This window comes from Callithrix jacchus, chromosome 4, assembly GCF_049354715.1.
Source record: "Callithrix jacchus isolate 240 chromosome 4, calJac240_pri, whole genome shotgun sequence".
Classification (NCBI taxonomy): domain Eukaryota; kingdom Metazoa; phylum Chordata; class Mammalia; order Primates; family Cebidae; genus Callithrix; species Callithrix jacchus.
Window position 1 is genome coordinate 59,902,990 of NC_133505.1, and position 21,391 is coordinate 59,924,380.

Here is a 21,391-nt window from a genome sequence, read left to right on the forward strand (position 1 = left end):
TCTCCTCTGCATCTATTTTAGTTCTTCAAGGACGAACAGCATTTTCTATAAGCATTTCTGCAAGACTGAGAGTGTTTTCTGTAAGCACTTCCTATGGGTAAGATCTAAAGAGACCACCAATCTCTGGTCAATCATAACTTGGAGAAACTATTTATTTTATTAGTAAATATATTTATAAAAGTATTGCAATACAAAAGTATATAAAATTTGAAGTGCAAATCAATCCATATTTTCTACTCCATTCCCCAGAGGTAACTATTACTTACAAAATTATCTTGGCTATCTTTTCATAATTGTTCTATACATAAACAAACTATAGTAAAAGCATGCTGTACAGACTTTTTTGTGATTTGCTTTATTTTTTTTTTTTACTAAATAACAGCATAACTTGAATAATTTTCTATGTGACTCATTCTACTAAATGATATACCATTAATTTGAAGAAATGTTAAAAGGAAAAAATATAGTCCAAACAAATTTTGTCATTTGCTTTGGACCATAACAAAGTTATGGCAACTGACTGCTTTTTATTTATAAAATGGAGAGAAGAGGGGTATTTCCTTCACTTTGTTACAGCTACTAATTTTGAAATAAAAGGTAACATGATAATAGATAAGATTCCCTTGAGACTGATAAGAGATAATGTACAATTAATTCTTTGAATTCCAATAAAATCTAGAAAGTCCTACAAATGCGTTACCTAAATTTTCTAAATTGTTCCAAGCAAAGAAATCCCTAAGTGAAAAGAATAAATACTAGTATAGTATTTGTAAACATCCAAATCCCTGTATTCTGCCACTTAATCCACATTTAAGTTTATAAAAATTTTATTTCTTTTAAAAATTACCATCTAGAAATGTGATTTCTCTCTCAAATTACATCTGTAATTAGTCACAGTGCTGTAGTGTATGTTGAAATCAACGGTTCTCTACTAAATCGTGTTTAATTTCTTCTGCTTATAGTTTTTTTAAAATCGACGTTGAATATATTATAACTTCTGAAGGCAAAATATGGAATAAAAGCATCAAATTTAAATGACAGAATTAATTAAAATCCTTTACTGTTATTGACATGTATAATTTTATAGAACCTTGGTTGAATAATATTTGCATGTGATTTACATTTGATTTCCTCATACTCATTTTTGCATATAGTTTGCATGCATTTCAATGTATAGTAATTTCATATATTTGGAGTTAGACTGCGAGATGGAAGGGAGTCATTCCACTAAATTGTTGAAAGGGGTGGGCCCTCAGAAAACTCAAGACTTCTTGGTCCTTGGTGGTCTTATTGGGCAGTAACAAGGGCAAGTCTATTGAAGGGCAAATCCACCTTGATCAGATAAGCTGAGTCTCTCTGGGAGAGACACGAAGTTCTGTTGGTCAGATACTTTCCCGAACAGTCCCTGCCCCTCCACCCAAACAAGTGCCCCTCCCCAAACAAAAAGCATGGAGAGATTGTCAAAACAACCATAGCTCCATGTATACTTCTTTCTTAATTTTGAGATACATAAATATTTGTAGATGTTTATTATTTGACAAATAAAAATTGCATGTATTTATCTTATACAACTTGATATGAAATATGTATACATTGTGGAATGGATCAACTGAACTAATTAACATATGCATCACCTCACATACATAGCATCGCTTGTGGTGAGAACACTTAAAATTACCTTCAAACACTTTTGAACTCTCTAGACCATTAGCTTTACCAATCTCTTGAGAGAAAGAAGTCCATCAATACAATGGGAGGCAAGAAGAGATTCTTTGAAATAACACAGGAATAAAGCACATCTCAATATGTATTTAGATAAAGGGTATAGATGGTCACTGTTGGGAAATATTTGCTGGGTTACCCACGTTAATAATCTGAATAAATTTAAGGTTGGCCTACAGTGGTGCTCAAATGGGCTCATCTCCAGACACGAATGAATGCAGAACTGCTCTCTCTGCTTTTGGTGTTTCCACAGTTCTCTCATTTTCTTTAAGAGAAAGAGGACTAGCTTAACTTGGGTTGAGTAATTTTAGCTAGATGCCAAAACTCCATGTCACATGCTAGAGCCTGGCAAGTTACTGGGGATATTTATGGCTGCTATTTAGGCCCAAAGAGTCAGTTCTGACCTCAGGAATTGCAGATTTTCTGGGATGGAATTAGTAAGTTAACTATGGTTACTCCTAAACAGAGGAATAAGATAAAACTTGCCTCCCAGAAAGATTCATCATGTGACACATAGAGAAAAATAAGATAAGGATTAGGAGAAGGGTAAAGAAGGGGGCAAAAATAACAGAGCTGGCAACTGACTCTTTGAGAAGGGCAAGATAGAATCAAGAATCATGGCTGACTTCTAGATTTCTGGTCTGTGTACAGTGATGTCACTCATTGAGTTAGAAAAAAACACAAGGAGAAATAGGTTTTAGGGCTGTGTTAACTTCATAGTAGCTATGGGATAACCTGCTGGAAATTCTCACTAGGCAGCTAAATGCATGGTATAGAGCTCAGGAAAAATACCTGGAAAAAAATTTAAAGTGGTGAAAGAATCCACAGAATTGAAAGAATGTGCAGGTAAACTGAGGTAGAGCAAGGACTAACACTGCCACCATTTTATAATCCTCAAAAGGCTTCACTTCTGAAAGGTTTTTTTCCATGAAGCTTACAGCTCTTTGAGGATCCAAGGCATGTACTAAAGTAGAGATTGCAAAGGCAAATGACTTCACAGACTGAGAAGCTACAAAAAAGATATAGAACTGGTTATAACAGGGACTAATTAAACTAGGGAAGGCATGTTCTTCCTAAGTCATTCGAGCTATATATTTTGTTTGTTTTTTATGTTTTTAATTCTGTTGGTGCTCAAGCAAAATAAGAGGACTTACTCAGCAGGCAGCCAGCTTGTACTTCCAGAGTAAACTTTTATAAACCAATTGTCCTGCAAATCTGTCTCTGAACACAGATAGCCTGTATTAAAATCTCCTGGGGAGCACTGACTTTAACATCTATTTATATTTTCTTGCAAATCCAACACAACGACCACAGAGAAAACTACCTACCTCCTTTCAGGGACAGCCTTAAGATCTGAGATACTCACCAGACACCTACAGAAGAGGTTAAAACGTTTCTGCCAATAGTAGGATGATATACACCTCCCTCTTGATGTCCTGCAGACAAAACAGCTTTCTGCCAGTACTTCCCACAGAACTAATTCCAGGGCATCATTATTTAGAATTCAGCAATGAAAGAGTGTGTTTCCTTTCTCTGTTCCAACTCAACCACAGCACAACCCCTTAAGCCTGTAGAGATTAGAAAATCCTGGTTTTCAGGATTATCAGGAAAAGCTGAGAGCAATCTCTTGAAAGCTCTCCTTATTCCTGCCGTCTTTTCTTTACACACTTAAAGCATTAAGGCCTTATGGATCCAGAGCCAAGGACACAGTCAGGCTGCTTAAAGTATTCTTCAGTTTGAAAAGAAATAGGCCCGGTACAAATGTGTGAATCTGGTGAAACTGCCTTTAGCATCCTTACCAAATGTATCAATACCAGGTGTACCTTTGTTCTGATCTCCATTTAACCTCCCAGCACAGCCTAGAGCAGTTGCGCATGACATAATCTCGCCTCTCCTTCCTTGCACAGCTTTATGCATCATCTTCTCCAAAAAGCAGTTGTTTGATAAAGGAGTTAGCTGATCATCTACTTGCTACTTGGCTATCTCTGATCTCCCAATGTAGTTCTTTTCCAGTTGTAAATGTGACCCAGCTACTAACAGAATCACTGAAAAATACAACAGTGGTCCATAGACAATTTCCTTTCCCAAACTTGGTATTTTTACATCTTTGTCCTTAACTTAACTCTCAGCAAAGGCCACGAGAATATCAATTTTCATGTGTAAATACTCATGAAGTGCAAATTTGATATGCTTGCACTACTGTAGGCTCCCAATAATGATTGAATTTAAACCATGAAATAAAATCCACTTGTAAAAAGCCAGGATGTTGACTTGTGTTTGGAACGTAGGCACTGACAGATCAGGGAGCAGGGTGTTGAACTGTCCCTTCAAATGTTACTAGCTGATAAAGAAATGTTTTTCTGTAACAGTGGAATTAACTGTTGCTGACCAGACCTTTTCATGATCCTTTCCATAAGAGAAGCTCAAAGCATTGTGGGTGGTCAACCCAGAGACTGCTTAATAATAATCTCTGCTGGTATAAGTCAGTATTATGCCATTATTAAGTTGTTGAAATCAGGCTTAAGTTACACACTGGTAAGTAATTAACAAGTGCCATCATTTGCCTGGCAGTGAACTAGGATCGTGATAGCTGCAAAAGATGTATCGGACGTTTTTCAGTCTATATGCATTTATATAACTGTTTTCCATTTTAAAGTCGAAAAAGGGATTCAGAGTCCACATTTTCTCTTCTTAGTTGTTCCAGCAGGAAAGTCCTCACTTTCCCTGTTTATTATCCAGAAATATTTGGAATATTCTGCTTTTCAGGCCAAATGCCCACACCATTCCTCATCACAGCTGCTCCTGAATAGTTCCTGGGTGTACTGAATGAAGACAGAATGCCTCGGTGGCCCCACAGGAGGTTTTCTTCTCTTGGGAAAGCCCCAAGTTGCCACTTTTCTTACTCAGCCGACTCTGCCCTGGCAAATGCTGCCTCTCTTGTCTGAGGTCTGAGCATAGCAGCAGCAGCTGATCTTGGCCTGCCAGCTGGTATCTGAGCAAATGCTCTTGGGCCTCCTTCCAGTTCCCAGTCTCTTGAAGGTACACCGGCCGAGCAGGAGCACCTGGAGCACAGGTGTGCCCATGGGATGTGATGCTGGTAGTAGCAGGAGCAGGCAAAGCAGCCCCTTCCTCTTGGACAATGTGGCGGCTAACTTTCCTTCTGGACACTCCATTCATCAACTGGTGGGGGCACTGGTTCAGCCTGCCCAGCATGGCTTTCATTCTCATATCTGGGGAGAAAAGAAGTAGGGAATAAATGGATTTAGTTTTCAAACAGTTAATGACACATTTTGCATAGTTAGCATTTCTGACGAGAAACTGTCAAATACAGTTTTAATTATCTCAGCTCTTTGATTTCCAAATATCTTTTATTAGATATTCCAAATATGTAATAAAAATTTGGTAACACTGCTTCCTCAGAAAACGCTTTTATAATATTGACAATTGAATGAGGATTTTTCATTGTAAGCACTAGGCTTCAGTGCAAATACCAGACCATGGTCAAGCCTTACCAGTGGGCCATCTCACACCTGTGTTAACAAATATGAACTATAAAAAACAGTCTTATCTAATAGTTAGGCTTTTATGCCAAATTCATAATTCAAATATATTTGGTTTTATAAAAACATGATTACAAATACTTGTAGAAGTAATATGAACATAAGTATCTATTTCTATAAGTGTGTAAATGTATGTTTGCATAATAGTAGAAGGAGAGATGGCACATGAGACTCAAGTCACAAAATTAGGGTTCAAGTTCCCCTTCTCCTGCTATCTGGCTTTATGACTTTCATCCTTTCAGCCACTTTGGGCGTTAGTTGTATAATTTTAATTTATTCTCAGGTGCTACTTCACAATTTACTAAAATATATTTATTTTAGCAATGTTGTTTTAATTGTTTTCTTCTCTTGACATTTTATTTGTATTTTATTTTTCTATTAAACAGAACTAAACATCAACTCAGAAGAGTACAATATAAGCAAACAGATAATCTAGGCACCATACAATACTGTGTAAAGATAAACAATGCAATGGAAAGTTAAGAATGCTCAGTGGGATACATGCATGGAAGTATATGATGCATGCAAAGGTCATTATTCATATGCCTACAGTGAGAAAAAGGTTGAAGCTGCCTTAACCCTGGGAGGGTAATACTGTCATGTACATTTACTACATTTACTGTCCAAGCTTTTCTCATATCTCACCAGAAAATATATTAACCACATTTGTATGCAATGAAGATGCTAACTTATTAGGCTTTTTGTTATTTTTTTCCTGAGTTTATTGAGAGCTGTCTTGGTTTGTGTCAGGAGCTAGTAATCACGTCTGATTCATACTATAAGAGACAGTATTGGAGTAAAGAATACCAATTTCCCACTTCAATTTAATCTGGAAAATGAGGTAAGGATGAGAGAAAGTAATAACATAATAGAAATATATATGTATATATATAATGCTTTTGATTTAGAGCAGTAAAATAAGATAATCATGTTGTTTCTATTATTTCCATGACACATTTGTTAATATTATGATAAACTCATGTTATTCATATCTTCTCTCTCCTTTCCACAGTCCATTTGTCTAGCATGTATCTTCTGCAGCCATCAAACTATGGGATGATTCTCTTGCTTAGAGCTATAAGAAATTTTGGGTTACCCTAGTTTTCCTATGGTAACTGCAGCTCCTTCCAGAAATGTTTCTTGACAGCTCAAACTACATTGATTTATGCCTCCACGCTTGTTGTCTAGAGTTTCTCATTTGACCTGCACAGCTGCTTCTATTATTGGTCACCTTTCCTTATGTGACAGTTTCATCTTCCTCTTAGAAATCTGAGTTCCTTCAAGGAAGAAATGTTTGTGTGTCATCAGCCTTGCTCCCTCATTATGCCCAGCCCTTGGCCAAGCACTGAGCTTGGCATCATCTCCATAATTACTGCTCCCACCAGGTGGAAAAGACATAGTTTATCAGGATCAGCAAATAACCAAAGAACAAGAATAATAAATTGTCAGGTAGAAGCAAACTTTAAAAAGGCAAAAAAGGCTTTGAATTTTAATCCCTTGGTAAAACCAATAGCACTTCACATAAGAGGAATCAAACACTGCAAGTTGCCTATTTTCAATTCATTGAAGATACTGTTATCTTGTTTTTGAGAGACCTTCATTGGAAATCTTTTCCCCCTTGTTCTTTAAGTCCGCATCTATTCATGAAAGATTAACACAAGCATAGCTTTCCTCTGCAGACCCCAAAACATTTAAAACTCTCCCATGAATTATTTACATGGCAGCTCCAATCAGCAACATACCTGACAGACTCCCCAGCCAAAATGAAAGTTCACTGTGTAAAGGTGCCCAGGGAGGCTGGCTGCCTCCCACTGTGAGGTTATAGACAGAACTAAGTCAGCACACATTATGTGTCAGCGCTGACATCAGAAGGAATCAAATCCTTTGATCTCGGACCTCCGCAGGAAGCTTAGATCTCAGACAAATTAGATAAAAAATGAATTTACAGCAGATACGTGTCCTAAGGCATTCGACTGAATGTTTGGGTTTTAGGGAAGGAAGGATAGTGAGTATCAAAACATATGAATTGGCATGCCTCCTTTCCACCTCTGCCTTGTTGATGAGCCCCAATTAAAAAGAAAAGATAGGATTTTAAACTGTTCCTCATGCCTCTTGGAATCCCACTGGTGAATTTGATCAAGTTTTAGGAAAAATGGGGTGCAATATGGAGACCATATATCTCTTCTCTATAGAAAGGAAAATTCACTGGTTCTGGGTTCTTTCAGATCCACCCATAGTCAGCAACAGCTTTTCCAGCTATCTTTAGCCTCTTTCAACTTCCACAATTTTCTTAAGCAGCACATATGCACTGGCCTGTGACTTTTAAAATGTGTGTGGGTATCAGTCACTAGCTTCTTTCGCAATGAGCTTATGAACAATGAATCTCTCCACTCTCTCTCTACCTACCTCCTACCCCTCATTCATATTTTTTAGCCTAGTTCTTGGTGTAACATTCAGCGCTGGATGATCTGGAATCAGTATAGAAAGCCCAATATAATTGTCTGGACCTTTGAGCCTAAACAGGATCTGAAGCAGAGGGATGAACAACTGATCAACCAACAAGAATTTCTCATTTGTCAGTAAGGAGCAATAGTCCTGTTCACATATTAGGGAATGTAGACGCCATAGTTAAACACTAATGCTTCTGTCTTGTCTAGAGTATTTGTTCCTTTAGGAAAAAAACATTATTTCTTTTTAATAAGCAATGTATGACAAATGAGGAGGCATAAAAATTAGAGAAAAATAAAAAGAAAAAATACCTGTAGCCCCACATTATATCATAAGTAATCTGCATTTTATTGTTTTTGCAATACTCTAGAAATTGATGGGTTTTAGTAAACCTAATTTAACTCATTAATCCATATGGAACTTCCTTTGTTATATTTTATAAAATGTGAATCTAGGTTGATAAATGTTTTAAATAGTCAAGTTTACTAAACCTTCTATAAACTGTTTTCCTTTATATTTGCTTTTATTTTCTCTTTTATTATGTATTTCATTTCTGTAACTAACATCTATCTACCTAACTATATATGATATCTATATCTACCTAATCAGGGCTATTTCCAATCCTGTGCCCATATATTCTTATAACAGAATCATATTAACTTAAGAATAATGTCATAAATATTATTTTCCTGGTAGGGCTACCCATTTCCACTACCATAAAATCTATTTATTTTAAAAAATTGATGAATTCTACCAGATGTACGAAAGAGGAGCTGGTACCATTTCTTTTGAAACTATTTCAAACAATACAAAAAGAGGGAATCCTCCTTAACTCATTTTATGAGACCAACATCATCCTGATACCCAACCTGGCAGAGACACAACTAAAAAAGAAAACTTCAGGCCAATATCCATGATGAACATTGATGCAAAAGTCTTCAATAAAATACTGGCAAACTGAATGCAAGAGCACATCAAAAAACTTATCCATCACATGTAAGTAGGTTTCATCCCAGGGATGCAAGGCTGGTTCAACATCTGCAAACCTATAAACATAATCCATCACATAAACAGAACCAAGACAAAAACCACATGATTATCTCAATAGATGCAGAGAAGGCCTTCAATAAAATTCAACAATGCTTTATGCTAAAAACTCTCAATGAACTAGGTTATCAATGAAATGTATTTCAAAATAATAAAAGCTATTTATGACAAATCCACAACCAATATCATACTGAATGGGCAAAAACTGGAAGTACTCCCTTTGAAAACTGGCACTAGACAAAGATGCCCTCTCTCACCACTCCTATTCAATATAGTATTGGAAGTTCTAGCCAGAGCAATCAGCCAAGAAAAAGGAATAAAGAATATTCAATTAGGAAAAGAAGAAGTCAAATTGTCTCTATTTGCAGATGACATAATCACATATTTAGAAGACCCCATCATCTCAGCCCGAAACCTCCTTAACCTGATAAGCAACTTCAGCAGTCTCAGGATACAAAATCAATGTGCGGAAATCACAAGCATTCCTATACACTAACAACAGACAGCCAAATCATAAGTGAATTCCTATTAACTGCTGCAAAGGGAATAAATTATCTAGGAATACGACTAACAAAGGATGTAAAAGACCTCTTCAAGGAGACTACAACCACTGCTCAAGGAAATAAGAGAGAACACAAACAGATGGAAAAACATTCCATGTTTCTTGGTTAGGAAGCATCGGTATCATGAAAATGGCCATATTGCCCAAAGTAATTTATAAATTCTAAGCTACCCCATCAAGCTATCATTCATCTTTTTCACAGAACTGGAAAAAACCACCTTAAACTTCATATGGAACCAAAAGAGAGCCTGCATAGCCAAGACAATCCTAAGAAAAAAGAATAGAGCTGGAGGCATCACACTACCTGACTTCAAACTATACTAGAAGGCTACAGTAATCAAAACAGCATGGTACTGGCACCAAAACAGAGATATAGACCAATGTAACAGAACAGAGACCTCAGAAGCAATGCCACACATCTACAACCATCTGATCTTTGACAAACTGGACAAAAACAAGGAACGCAGAAAGGATTCCCTGTTTAATAAACGGTATTGGGAAAACTGGCTAGCCATGTGCAGGAAGCTGAAACTGGACCCCTTTCTTACTCCTTATACAAAAATTAACTGCAGATGAATTAAAGATTTAAACATAAGAACTAACACCATAAAAACCCTAGAAGAAAACCTAGGCAACACCATTCAGAACATAGGCACAGGCAAGGACTTCATGACTAAAACACCAAAAGCAATGGCAACGAAAGCCAAAATAGACAAATGGGATCTAATTAAACTTAAGAGTTTCTGCACAGCAAAAAAAAAAAAAAATCATTAGAGTGAGCTGGCAACCAACCAACAGAATGGGGAAAAAATTTTGCAAACTACCAATCTAACAAAGGGCTAATATCCAGAATCTACAAAGAACTAAAGCAGATGTACAAGAAAAAAACAAACCCATTCCAAAGGGGGTGAAACATATGAACAGACACTTTTCCAAAAGAAGACATTTATGCGGCCAACATATAAAAAGTGCTTATAATCACTTGTCATTAGAGAAATGCAAATCAAAACCACATTCAGATACCATCTCACACCAGTTAGAATGGTGATCATTAAAAAGTCAGATGCTGGAGAGGATATGGAGAAAAAGGAATGCTATTACACTGCGGTGAGATTATAAATTACTTCAACCATTATGGAAGACAGTGTGGCAATTCCTCAAGGATCTAGAAATAGAAATTCCATTTGACCCAGCAATCCCATTACTGGGGATATACCCAGAGTATTATAAATTGTTCTATTATAAAGACATGCACAAGTATGTTCGTTATGGCATTGTGTACAATAGCAAAGACCTGGAACCAACCCAAATGCCCATCAATGATAGACTGGACAAAGAAAATATGGCACATATACACCATGGAATACTATACAGCCACATATACACCATGGAATACTATACAGTCATAGAAAACAACAAGTTCATGTCCTTTGTAGGGACATAGATGAATCTGGAAACCATCATTCTCAGCAAACTGACACAAGAACTGAAAACCAAACACCACATGTTTTCACTCATAGGTGGATGATGAACAATTAGAACACATGGGCACAGGGAGGGGAACATCTCACACTGGGGCAGATTAGAAGGTGGGGGGCCAGGGGCGGGGAGGGACAGTGGAGAGCGGGGGGGATTGTGGAAAAATAATACCTGGAGAAATTGCTGATGTAGTTGAAGGGGGAACAGAGACAGCAAACCACCACAACATATGTGTACCTATGCAACAATCCTGCAGGATGAGCACATGTACCTCAGAGCTTAAAGTACAATAAAAAAAAAATTGACCTGGTATCATTAACCTATATTTTCTGATGAACTTTGGAATCCATCTTATGCTATTCAATATTGCAAAGAATGATTGGAATTGCATTAATCCCATTTACTTGAGAATAACTGAGGTATTTGGAATAATAGTCAATCAATTAGATCAGGAAACATTCCAATTAGGAAACATTATAATTCTGTGTATTCAAGTCTTCTCTTTATACTATTTAATAAAATATAGTTTATTTTTATATAGGTTCAACATAACACTGGTTAAGACTTTTTTCAAGGCAGTATATCCTTTGGTCTTGATTGTACATTTCTTTATTTTTTTCAACTATTTACCATTGACCTATATATTTTTTGGACTAACATTATATTTGAGTAAGTTATTCAAAATATTTTTAAATCATGGTAAAGGTTGCATCTTTTAAGTTATCCTTTAAAAAGTATATCATCTGCAAATAACTTCCAACACTGTCCTCTTAATTTGTTTTATTTTTATTTTTATTTTTTAAGATGGAGTATCACTCTGTCACCCAGGCTGGAGTGCAGTGGTGTGATCTTGACTCACTGCAATCTCCACCTTTTGGGTTCAAGCAATTCTCCAGCCTCAGCTTCTCGAGTAGCTGGGACTACAGGCACATGCCACTGGGGCCAGCTAATTTTTTTTTTCACTTTAGGTTCTGGGGTACATGTGCAGGTCATGCAGAGTTGTTGCATAGGTGTATACATAACCAGGTGGTTTGCTGCCTCTACTCCCTCTTCATATATATCTGGCATTTCTCCCCATGTTATCCCTCCCCAGCCCCCACTGTCTCTCCCCTAGAATCCCCCAAATGCCCCCAGTATGTGTTGCTTCTCTCCCTGAGTCCATGTGTTCTCATCCACCTATGAGTGAGAAAATGTGGGGTTTAGTTTTCTGTTCTTGTATCAGTTTGCTGAGAATGATGGTTTCTAGATTCATCCAAGTACCTACAAAGGACACGAACTCATCATTTTTTATGGCTGCATAGTATTCCATGGTGTATATGTGCCATATTTTCTTTGTCCAGTCTATCACTGATGGGTATTTGGGTTGGTTCCAGGTCTTTGCTATTATACACAGGGCCACAGTAAAATACGTGGCCATATATCTTTATGATAGAACAATTTATAGTCCTTTTGGTATATACCTAGTAATGTGATTGCTGGATCAAATAGAATTTCAATTTCTAGATCCTTGAGGAATTGCCACACTGTCTTCCACAATGGTTGAACTAATTTATACTCCCACCACCTGTGTAAGAGTGTTTCTATTTCTCCACATCCTCTCCAGCATCTGTCTCCCTATTTTTTAATGATCGCCATTCTAACTGGCATGAGATGATACCTTAATGTGGTTTTGATTTGCATTTATCTAATTACCAGTGATGATGAGAATTTTTTCACGTTTGTTGGCCTCATATATGTCTTTTTTATATTTTTAGTAGAGACAGGGTTTCACCATGTTTGCCAGGCTGGTCTTGAACTCCTGCCCTTAGGAGATCCACCCACTTCGGCCTCCCAAAGTGCTGGGATTACAGGTGTGAGCCACCACACCTGGCCACTTTGTTTTATATATGCTGTGTTTCTTAGGATTCCAAAATATATGTTTAAAATTATGGTAAGAATGAGTTAGGTGTTTTTTCCATATTTGAATATGAATTCCTCTAATATTCCATTATTAATTATGATATTGGATTTTGGTTAAAAACAAAATTGGAACTCTTCATCCTTTAAAAAAATTCTTTTGAGAGGCTAGGATTTTATTATGTCGCCCAGGTTGCAGTGCAGTAGATATTCACAGGCACAATCGTAGTTCACTGCAGCCTTCAAACTCTTAGGCTCATGCAATCCTTCTACCTCAGCCTCCTGAGCAGTTGGAAATACAGGTGTATACCACCATACCAGGCTCTTATTGGGCATACTGTTATTCCCGATTATTTTCTACAATTTTCCTGTGGGACAACTACTATATTTTATTCATATCTTAAAGTAGAAAATGTTCATTTTTTTATTATATGACATGGACATGTTATTCATTCATAATTTTCAAACATAGTTTTGCCTTCCTGAGCACTTGAGACAATTTCTAGTTCTCAGCTCCTTTGCTTCCAAATGAAGCTATCTCTGTCCTCCCCTCTCCTTGTCATCCTTATACATTTGTATTAACAGAAGGTAAAGTGACAGTACTTTATATTTTACATTTACAAAATGCACCATATATAGTCAATATATCTCTGAGGTGGTAGAGATAAGAAATCTTTGAAGTAGATGTGCATGGTCACATATGCATAATAGCCAGTCTTTTTTTACACTTCAGTTTTCCATTTCCAACATTTGATGCATGGAATCCATAAAGAAAAGTGGATGTGGACAAAGATTAGTCCGTAATTTGGATAAAGCAATACTCAGGTCATCAGCAGCTGTGGCTATCCTGCAAACACAAAGGTGGTGGCAAGAAAACTGGAAGAGGAAGCGAAAGTAACCAGCAGAAAGCATTATCTGGAAGCAAGAAGTCATACTTTGCCCACTTTTAGGATCCCCCAAAAATGAGCATTCATCATCCTGTTGCACAGTTGGTGAACCTAGATAAAATTTCTATTAATACATTTCTTTTAGAAGAGGGACAGGGGCGGGTCTTTTTTCCCAGCAATTATAATAACTACTGGAATCCAAGGATCTCTGGAAAATGAAAATGGAAAGAAAGGGACTCATTTCATCAGGTCTTCATCATTCATTTAGTAATAGTTATCGGTGGTATAATATCCTAAATGTCTGTGGTAACAGTGGTATTGGGATCATAAAAGATACAGAATTTATACCAAAGTATCTGGATAAGATGAACACAAATAATTATAAATAATTATATTACATATAAAAGGTATTCAACAAGAAAGTGAGAAGTATTATAAAAGTTGAGAGAAGGGAGCTACTCCTTCTAGATAAGGAAATTTGGAAAAAAGAAAAAGTGTATGATATGGACTGGAATCAGTAGGAGTGTACTAGTCCATTTTCATGCTGCTGATGACATACCCAAGCCTGGGCAATTTTCAAAAGAAAGAGGTTTAATTGAACTCACAGTTCCACGTGGCTGGGGAGGCCTTCCAATCACGGTGGAAGGCAAGGAGGAGCAAATCACATCTTACCTGGATGGCAGCAGGCAAAGAGAGTTTGTGCAGGGAAACTCTTATTTTTAAAACTATCAGATCTCTTAAGACTCATTCACTGTCACAAGAACATCGCAGGAAAGACCAGCCCCCAAATTCAATCACCTCCCACTGGGTCCTTCCCATGATATATGGAAACTGTGGGAGTTACAATTAAAGATGAGATTTGAGTGAGGCCACCGCCAAACCATAGCAGCAAGACTTTGATATGTGGATACTTTAGAGAAGGACATTTTGATGTGAGGAAGCCTATGTTGTACAGAGGAAATACTGTCTTGGAGGGAAAAGAGATAGGGATGAAGGAGTAGACACTTGTAAGGAATGTACAAAATAAAACTGAACTGAAGATACACCGGTGAAATGAAATGTAGAGGAAGAGAGAGGAAAAAACAGACACTGGAGAGAAAGAATCTATAAAATTTGACTAGCAAGAGGACAGGCTGGTAAAGGGAGAACTAGGAGTTAAAGATAACTCTGTGTCTTGTCTAGAAGATTCGGGGGCTCCTAACCAATTTAGGGGAACAAGGAAACAGGTGAAAAGGTGTGAAACAAAACTGAGTTCTGACAGAGCAAAGCAGGACTCTTTCCCTGGCATTTCTACAAACCCGAGTTTATATAATCTGGACAACTAAGCCCTTTGCAAATGGGATTTGAAACAGTGTGATATGATTTATGAATTTGAGGGGCTAGATGTGTAACTTAGGACAATGGTATTCTTTATCTCCTTTAGCATTCTCTCCCATATTTAAATTATTAAATACACGGTTGTGACTGCCTTATACTTAATTGTGTATTGCCTGGGATTAGTCTCTAATTTTCCCCCAAATATTACTCTTGTATCCCAACCACATTGAAAATTCATAAAGGACAGAGGACCAGATATCATCTCTTTATAACAATACAGAAGGAGCCTTATAAAATACTAAATAAACCTCAGAAGATAAATCAATCCTTATTTAATATTTACTGGGAGATGAAGCCCTCAGCCTCCCAAAGTTCTGGGATTACAGGTGTGAGCCACTGCATCAGGCCCAGAGTGATATTTCAATACATTTATACAATGTATAATGATCAAATCAGGGTAGTGAGCATGGTCGTCACCTCAAACATTTATCACTTCTTTGTGTTATAAACATTCTGAAAAATAATGCAGCTCAGTTACTGCTCAAAGCTTGAGCAGGTTTTAACAGGTGAAGAAAAGCCATCCAACCGGAAGAGACTACAAGTAAATGAGTGGAGATGTTAGACTATTCCCGAGATGGTGAGTTGGTCTGGGGAGGGTAAGCAACGGCAAAAGGGTGAAACCCAATATAAGGTTAGAAATATTGGATAGAGTCAAGGCTTAGAGGGCTTTGAATCTTAAATAATATTTTCTAAACTAATAATAAGTAACATAAATAGCACACATAGTATGCTTGAGATTGTTCTGTGCTCTTTACTGACATTAATTCACTTACTCTGTGTAATAACCATAAGAATGGCCAGTATAATTAGGACCATGTTACTGATGAGGACACTGAAAGATACAGAGAGAAGTTAGTTCCTCTTACTTGAGGCCACAAAGTCTGTCAATGGGGAGTCATATTTAAACCCAGTCTGTTTACTTCTGGGTTCCATGCTCTTAACTGTCACAGGATCCTGATTCTCCAACTGACAATGAGAATTCATTAAATCTTGTGAGTAGCAGAGTGGGATGAGCAGATACGGATTTTAAAAGAGGGCTTAGATGGCTCTGGATATCGAAAACCCTGGCAACAGTAAAATAGGAGGGATGTATACTTTACTCTTCTTCCCCCACCACAAATTTCTAGCTCCCCAACTATATCCATGCAATTTTTGGTAAAAGCTGTAATGTGGTAAATTTACAATCTGAATCTAGTAGTCATACTCAGTTCCAACAGTTCAATAATGTTAAGTGCTATGGTAGTGCTTTGTGAAGGCAAAGTGCTGAAGAAAGCGACAGCCAACCACTTGATCTGCAAATGTTAAAAGCCTAAAAACACAGAGATAAAAGGGAAACTTAAGTGCCATGGCAATAATAGAATAAAACAAAATTTATTTAAAGCTACTAATAATTAGGTGTTTCACAGCTGGTAATAATTTCTAAAGAAAAGGAGGAGATGCCTCATGATTTGTCTTCAAAATGATACTCTTCAGATTTGTACAAAGCGTAGAAGATAAGGAAGCACATCTGCTGTGATCCCCAGAGGAGGATTCGGATAACACATCCTTCTATTTTTAATTTGGATGTCCTAATAAAATGGCCTCTTTGATGCGTCCCTCTCATCAATCTAAACTTTTCCATAGGAGCCCTGTCCCTGTCTCATTCCTAATAATTTATTAATAAGCCACCACATAAAGAAAAGTTCCTTAATAAAATGGTCAGGCACTGTGGACTGCTTAATGTAGTTAATTTAAGTGGGCCACTGAGATTCACATAGATTGCCCTATGAGATTAAGGGAGAGATTAGCACCACTCCTGCCATTCACTGGAGATGGCAGCTGAATGTGAAGAGCTATTCAGATGGCAGCATTCAAACATCTGTCCTGAGTTTACATGAAATAATATGGACAAGAGGCTTCTAAAAACCAAAATTAGAACAATCTTAGGTGGAATCTTGAAATAATCCCTGTCCCCTTCTCTCGTTCTCTATTTTGTTCAATACCATTTCCATGTACACCTTATACCCTCTACCATTTTTTGGTGCAGGTCTGGGAGCCAAAATGTGGCTAATATGTTGGGAAAATTAAAAACAAAGCAAAACACATCTTTATTTCCTTTATGGAAAAATATACAAACAAACTGATAAACACATATGCTCATGCATGCACATGCACACATTCACGCATATAACACACACATGCAAGATCTCACTTAGCTACTTAGAGGCAGAATAACATTGGACTGCTATAATTTTTTTGCTTAAACACACATTCAGAACCACTAAGATTGGTATGCCTTTTCAAGTAGAAAATGTGATAATTGACTCTAGAGTACATGTTTTAAAATGTTTCAGGCCCATGGAAATTATATGAATATTTTTCATGTATTATACTCATATTTGGCAAAGCCATCTTGCACTCTGCCTAGTCTTCCTATTTGCAGCATTCTTTGTAGGATGAGAGCAAAGCATTCGTCCCAGGCAAATGCTTATCTTTTCTCTGTTTAGCACTAATTCTAACGGCAATTTAACAATATAACAAGTAATATCATCTGGCAAATCATACATTTAATGAAACAAGTAATACTATGTTGGCAAATGATACATTTTGCTCAAAGTGCAACTGAACAAAAGCACAGCTGAACAAAGATGACTTATTTGTCAACGGTTCTGTACTCAATCTAATTTGCATAGTTGGCATTTGGCAACTGTACTTTTCCCAAATTCACAATGTTGCCAAATTGGCAGCTTTGCAACAGCTAAACGAAAGATTATATGCCTATATTCTGGTTTCCCCTTCCCTCTGTGTAACGAACTCAAATGTTAAACCAACAATCTTCTACTAAAAAAATATATAAATGTCAATTCAAATAACTGATGAACAGCTGAGTGAATTAGCCAGACCTATGTATTTTCCTATTGGGGTATAATTTCCTTGAAGGAAAGTAACAAAGACTAAGAAGAGTCTATAAACTAAATTGCTTCAGAAACAGAACTGAAGGAGAGGGAGGCTCAGTCCGACCATAGTGGGTCTCTCCTGTGGGGATCATCTCCACCCTCTGAGCTTACCTTCTCCCACCACAGTGTCTTCTTTTTTGGTCCCTTGTGATTCTTGGCATTTGGATGAGATGTGGGTATGATTATTTTGATTATTAGTCTGGGATTCAGGAATCTCTTCAGGTTTCATTTCTGTATTAACGGGAAAAAAGAAGGGATTTTTTTTTTGTTCAGATAAAAAGAACATTTTTATTTGTAAGTAGGACCATTAACATTTAGTTGTTTCCCTTGTATGTACTCTTGTCCCATAATTATCATATACATGCAATAGAATGTATATAACATACTCAAAGTTCAAGAAATAATGACATCAAATCCTGTATACTGACCGTCAACTTTATGGTATAAAACTTTCCCGTCTGATAGAAATAGCAGCCCCCTGTGGCTACTCATCACTTAAAATGTTACTAGTTCAAATTGAGATGTATTGTAAGTATGATATACACATTCAATTTTGAGAAAAATGTAAACTACCTATAATGTTTTTATATTCATTGCATGTTGAAATAATATTCTTGATATATTATGTTAAATGGCTACTAAAAAATTACGTATGTGCCTTGCATTTGCTGCTCATGTTACACTTCTGTTGGACAGAGCTGATTAGCTAATGACAGAATATTAATAACACTTTTTAACCTTTAATTTTTAAATGAGTATTGGTTCACAGGTGTTGTCAAGAAATATACAGGGAGGATTCAAGCACCTTCACCCAGCCTTCTCCATTGTTAACAACCTGTGTAACTACAATTGATATCAATACCAGGAATTGAGACTGGTTCAAGCCACAGAACTCAATGTGACGGGAGCTTTTAATTGATGATTGTATATCTTCAGTCTATCCCTGGTTGAAGAGATACTTCATCTTCTATTCATTTATTTAATAAATGTATTAATATAAAATATATTTACATTCCTTATGTTAGACACTGTTCAAGGCTCTAGGAATACTAGAATGAATATAAAATATCTGATCCCTGCCCTCATAGAGCTTTTATTCTAGTTTGGATGGCAGAGGATAAACAAATAAATGTGTAACATAAGGCAAAATAATGCTATACTGTGGCATGAAAAGGAGATAGTTAAGGAGGAGGAAGTAGACCTTTTTTTCTTTTTCAACTTTTGTTTTAGGTTCAAGGGGTACGTGTATAGGTTTGTTACAGGTAAATTGCACATCACTGGAATTTAGTGTACAAATGATTTCATCACCCAAGTAGTGAGCATAGTACCCAATAGGTACTTTTTCAACCCTTACTCCCCTCCCACCTTCCCCACTCAAGTAGGCTCTCATGTCTATTGTTTCTCTCCTTATGCCAGCATGTACTTATTATTTAGCTCCCATTTATAAGAGAGAACATGTACTATTTGGTTTTCTGTTCCTGCATTAATTCACTTAGGTTAGTGGCCTCCAACTGCATCCATGTTGCTGCAAAAGATGTGATTTCATTCTTTTCATGGCTGCATACTATTCTGTGGTATATATGTATCACATTTTCTTTATCCAGTCCACTGTTGACGGGCATCTAGGTTGATTCCATGTCTTTGCTATTATGAATAGTGCTGCAATAAACATACAAATGCATGTGTCTTTTTGGTAGAATGATTTATATTCTTTTGCCTATGTGCCCTGTAGTGGGATTGCTGAGTTGAAAACTTCTGTTTTAAGTTATTTGAGAAATCTCCGAATTGCTTTGAATAGTGGCTGAACTAATTTACATTCCCACCAACAGTGTATCAGCATTCCCTTTTCTCCACAACCTCACCAATATCTGTTATTGTTTTGACTTTTCAATAATAGGCATTCTGACTGGTATGATGTCGTATCTTATTGTATACCAGACTTCAAACTATACTACAAAGGTACAGTAACCAAAACAGAATGATACTGGCAAAAAAAAAAATAGACACATAGACCAGTGGAACAGGTTAGAGAACTCAGAAATGAAGCCACACACATACAACCGTCTGATCTTCAACAAAGCCAACAATAACAAGCAATGGGGAAAGAATTTTTAGTCAATAAATGGTGCTGAGATAGCTGGCTAGCCTTATGCAGAAGAATGAAACTTGACCCTTTCACTATGTGCAAAATTCAACTTAAGATGGATTAAAGACTTAAATGTAAGACCCAAAACTATAAAAACCCTGGAAGAGAACCTAAGAAATACAATTCTGGACATAGGCCTTGGCAAAGAGTTCATGATAACATCTCCAAAAGCAAATGCAACAAAAACATAAATAGACAAATGGGACCCAATTAATTTAAAAAGCTTCTGCACAGCAAAATAAACTATCAACAGAGTAAACAAACAACCAACAGAATGAGAGAAAATATTCACAAACTATGCATCTGACAAATATCTAATATCCAGAATCTGTAAGAACTTAAATCAACTATCAAAAAAGCAAACAAACAATCTCACTTAAAAAATGAGCAAAGGATGTGAACAGACACTTTTTTTTTTTTTTTTTTTGAGATGGAGTTTTGCTCTTGTTACCCAGGCTGGAGTGCAATGGCGTGATCTCAGCTCACTGCAACCTCCGCCTCCTGGGTTCAGACAACTCTCCTGCCTCAGCCTCCTAAGTAGCTGGGATTACAGGCACGCGCCACCATGCCCAGCTAATTTTTTGTATTTTTAGTAGAGATGGGATTTCACCATGTTGACCAGGATGGTTTCGATCTCTTGACCTCGTGATCCACCCACCTTGGCCTCCCAAAGTGCTGGGATTACAGGCGTGAGCCACCGCGCCCGGCCAGACACTTCTTAAAAGAAGACATACATGTGGCCAAAAACATGGGGAAAAAAATGCTCATCATCACTAATCATTAGAGAAACACAAGTAAAAACCACAGGGTACTTTTTTGGATAGGCGTGATCAGGAAGGATACACCCTGAGATAAAATCACAGTAAAACAAAACAAAAAAACCAACAAGTAGAGAAAAAAAAAGCCAATTTCACTTAAGAATATCTTTGATAAAGCAGTAAAGAGAATTAAATTTATTTAAAATATGTACGTGATTTTCCTGAGAAAAAAAAAGCAATATTGCAATTGAATTTTAAGCTAAACTAGCTGATTTTTTCATGGAACACCATTTTTGCTTGAAAGAGTGAGAAAGAATGATTGAGAAATTATGGTGATTCATACTTGCATATTTGGCAGATTTTATTTTTTCTTAAATGAATAAAGTGAGCTTGTAAAAAAGAAACAACTTACAGTATTTGTTGCCAGTGATAAAATTCATTTTCATGGGAAACTTAGAATTTTGGTAAACTTGTATCAACTACATGAACTTCACATGTTTCTAATTCTTAAAGATTCATGTTATTAACAAATGTGATCTTTTTGAATAGTAGAATGAAATATGTCAACATCGA

The 21,391-nt window shown here is 36.7% G+C and overlaps 1 protein-coding gene across 3 annotated transcripts in view; it reads right to left on the reverse strand.

Annotated features, from left to right (window-relative positions):
* Positions 1–354: 354 nt before the first annotated feature.
* Positions 355–21,391, reverse strand: part of PKHD1 (PKHD1 ciliary IPT domain containing fibrocystin/polyductin) — a 515,189-nt gene continuing 494,152 nt past the window's right edge. For all 3 annotated transcript variants that reach the window (XM_035295877.3, XM_035295878.3, XM_078370699.1), the window contains 2 exons: positions 18,026–18,145; positions 355–4,952 (listed from right to left, as the gene is read on the reverse strand). In XM_035295877.3, the coding sequence (XP_035151768.3) occupies positions 4,513–4,952; positions 18,026–18,145 (560 nt within the window). In that variant the 3' untranslated portion in view covers positions 355–4,512. The remainder of the gene's footprint in view (positions 4,953–18,025; positions 18,146–21,391) is intronic.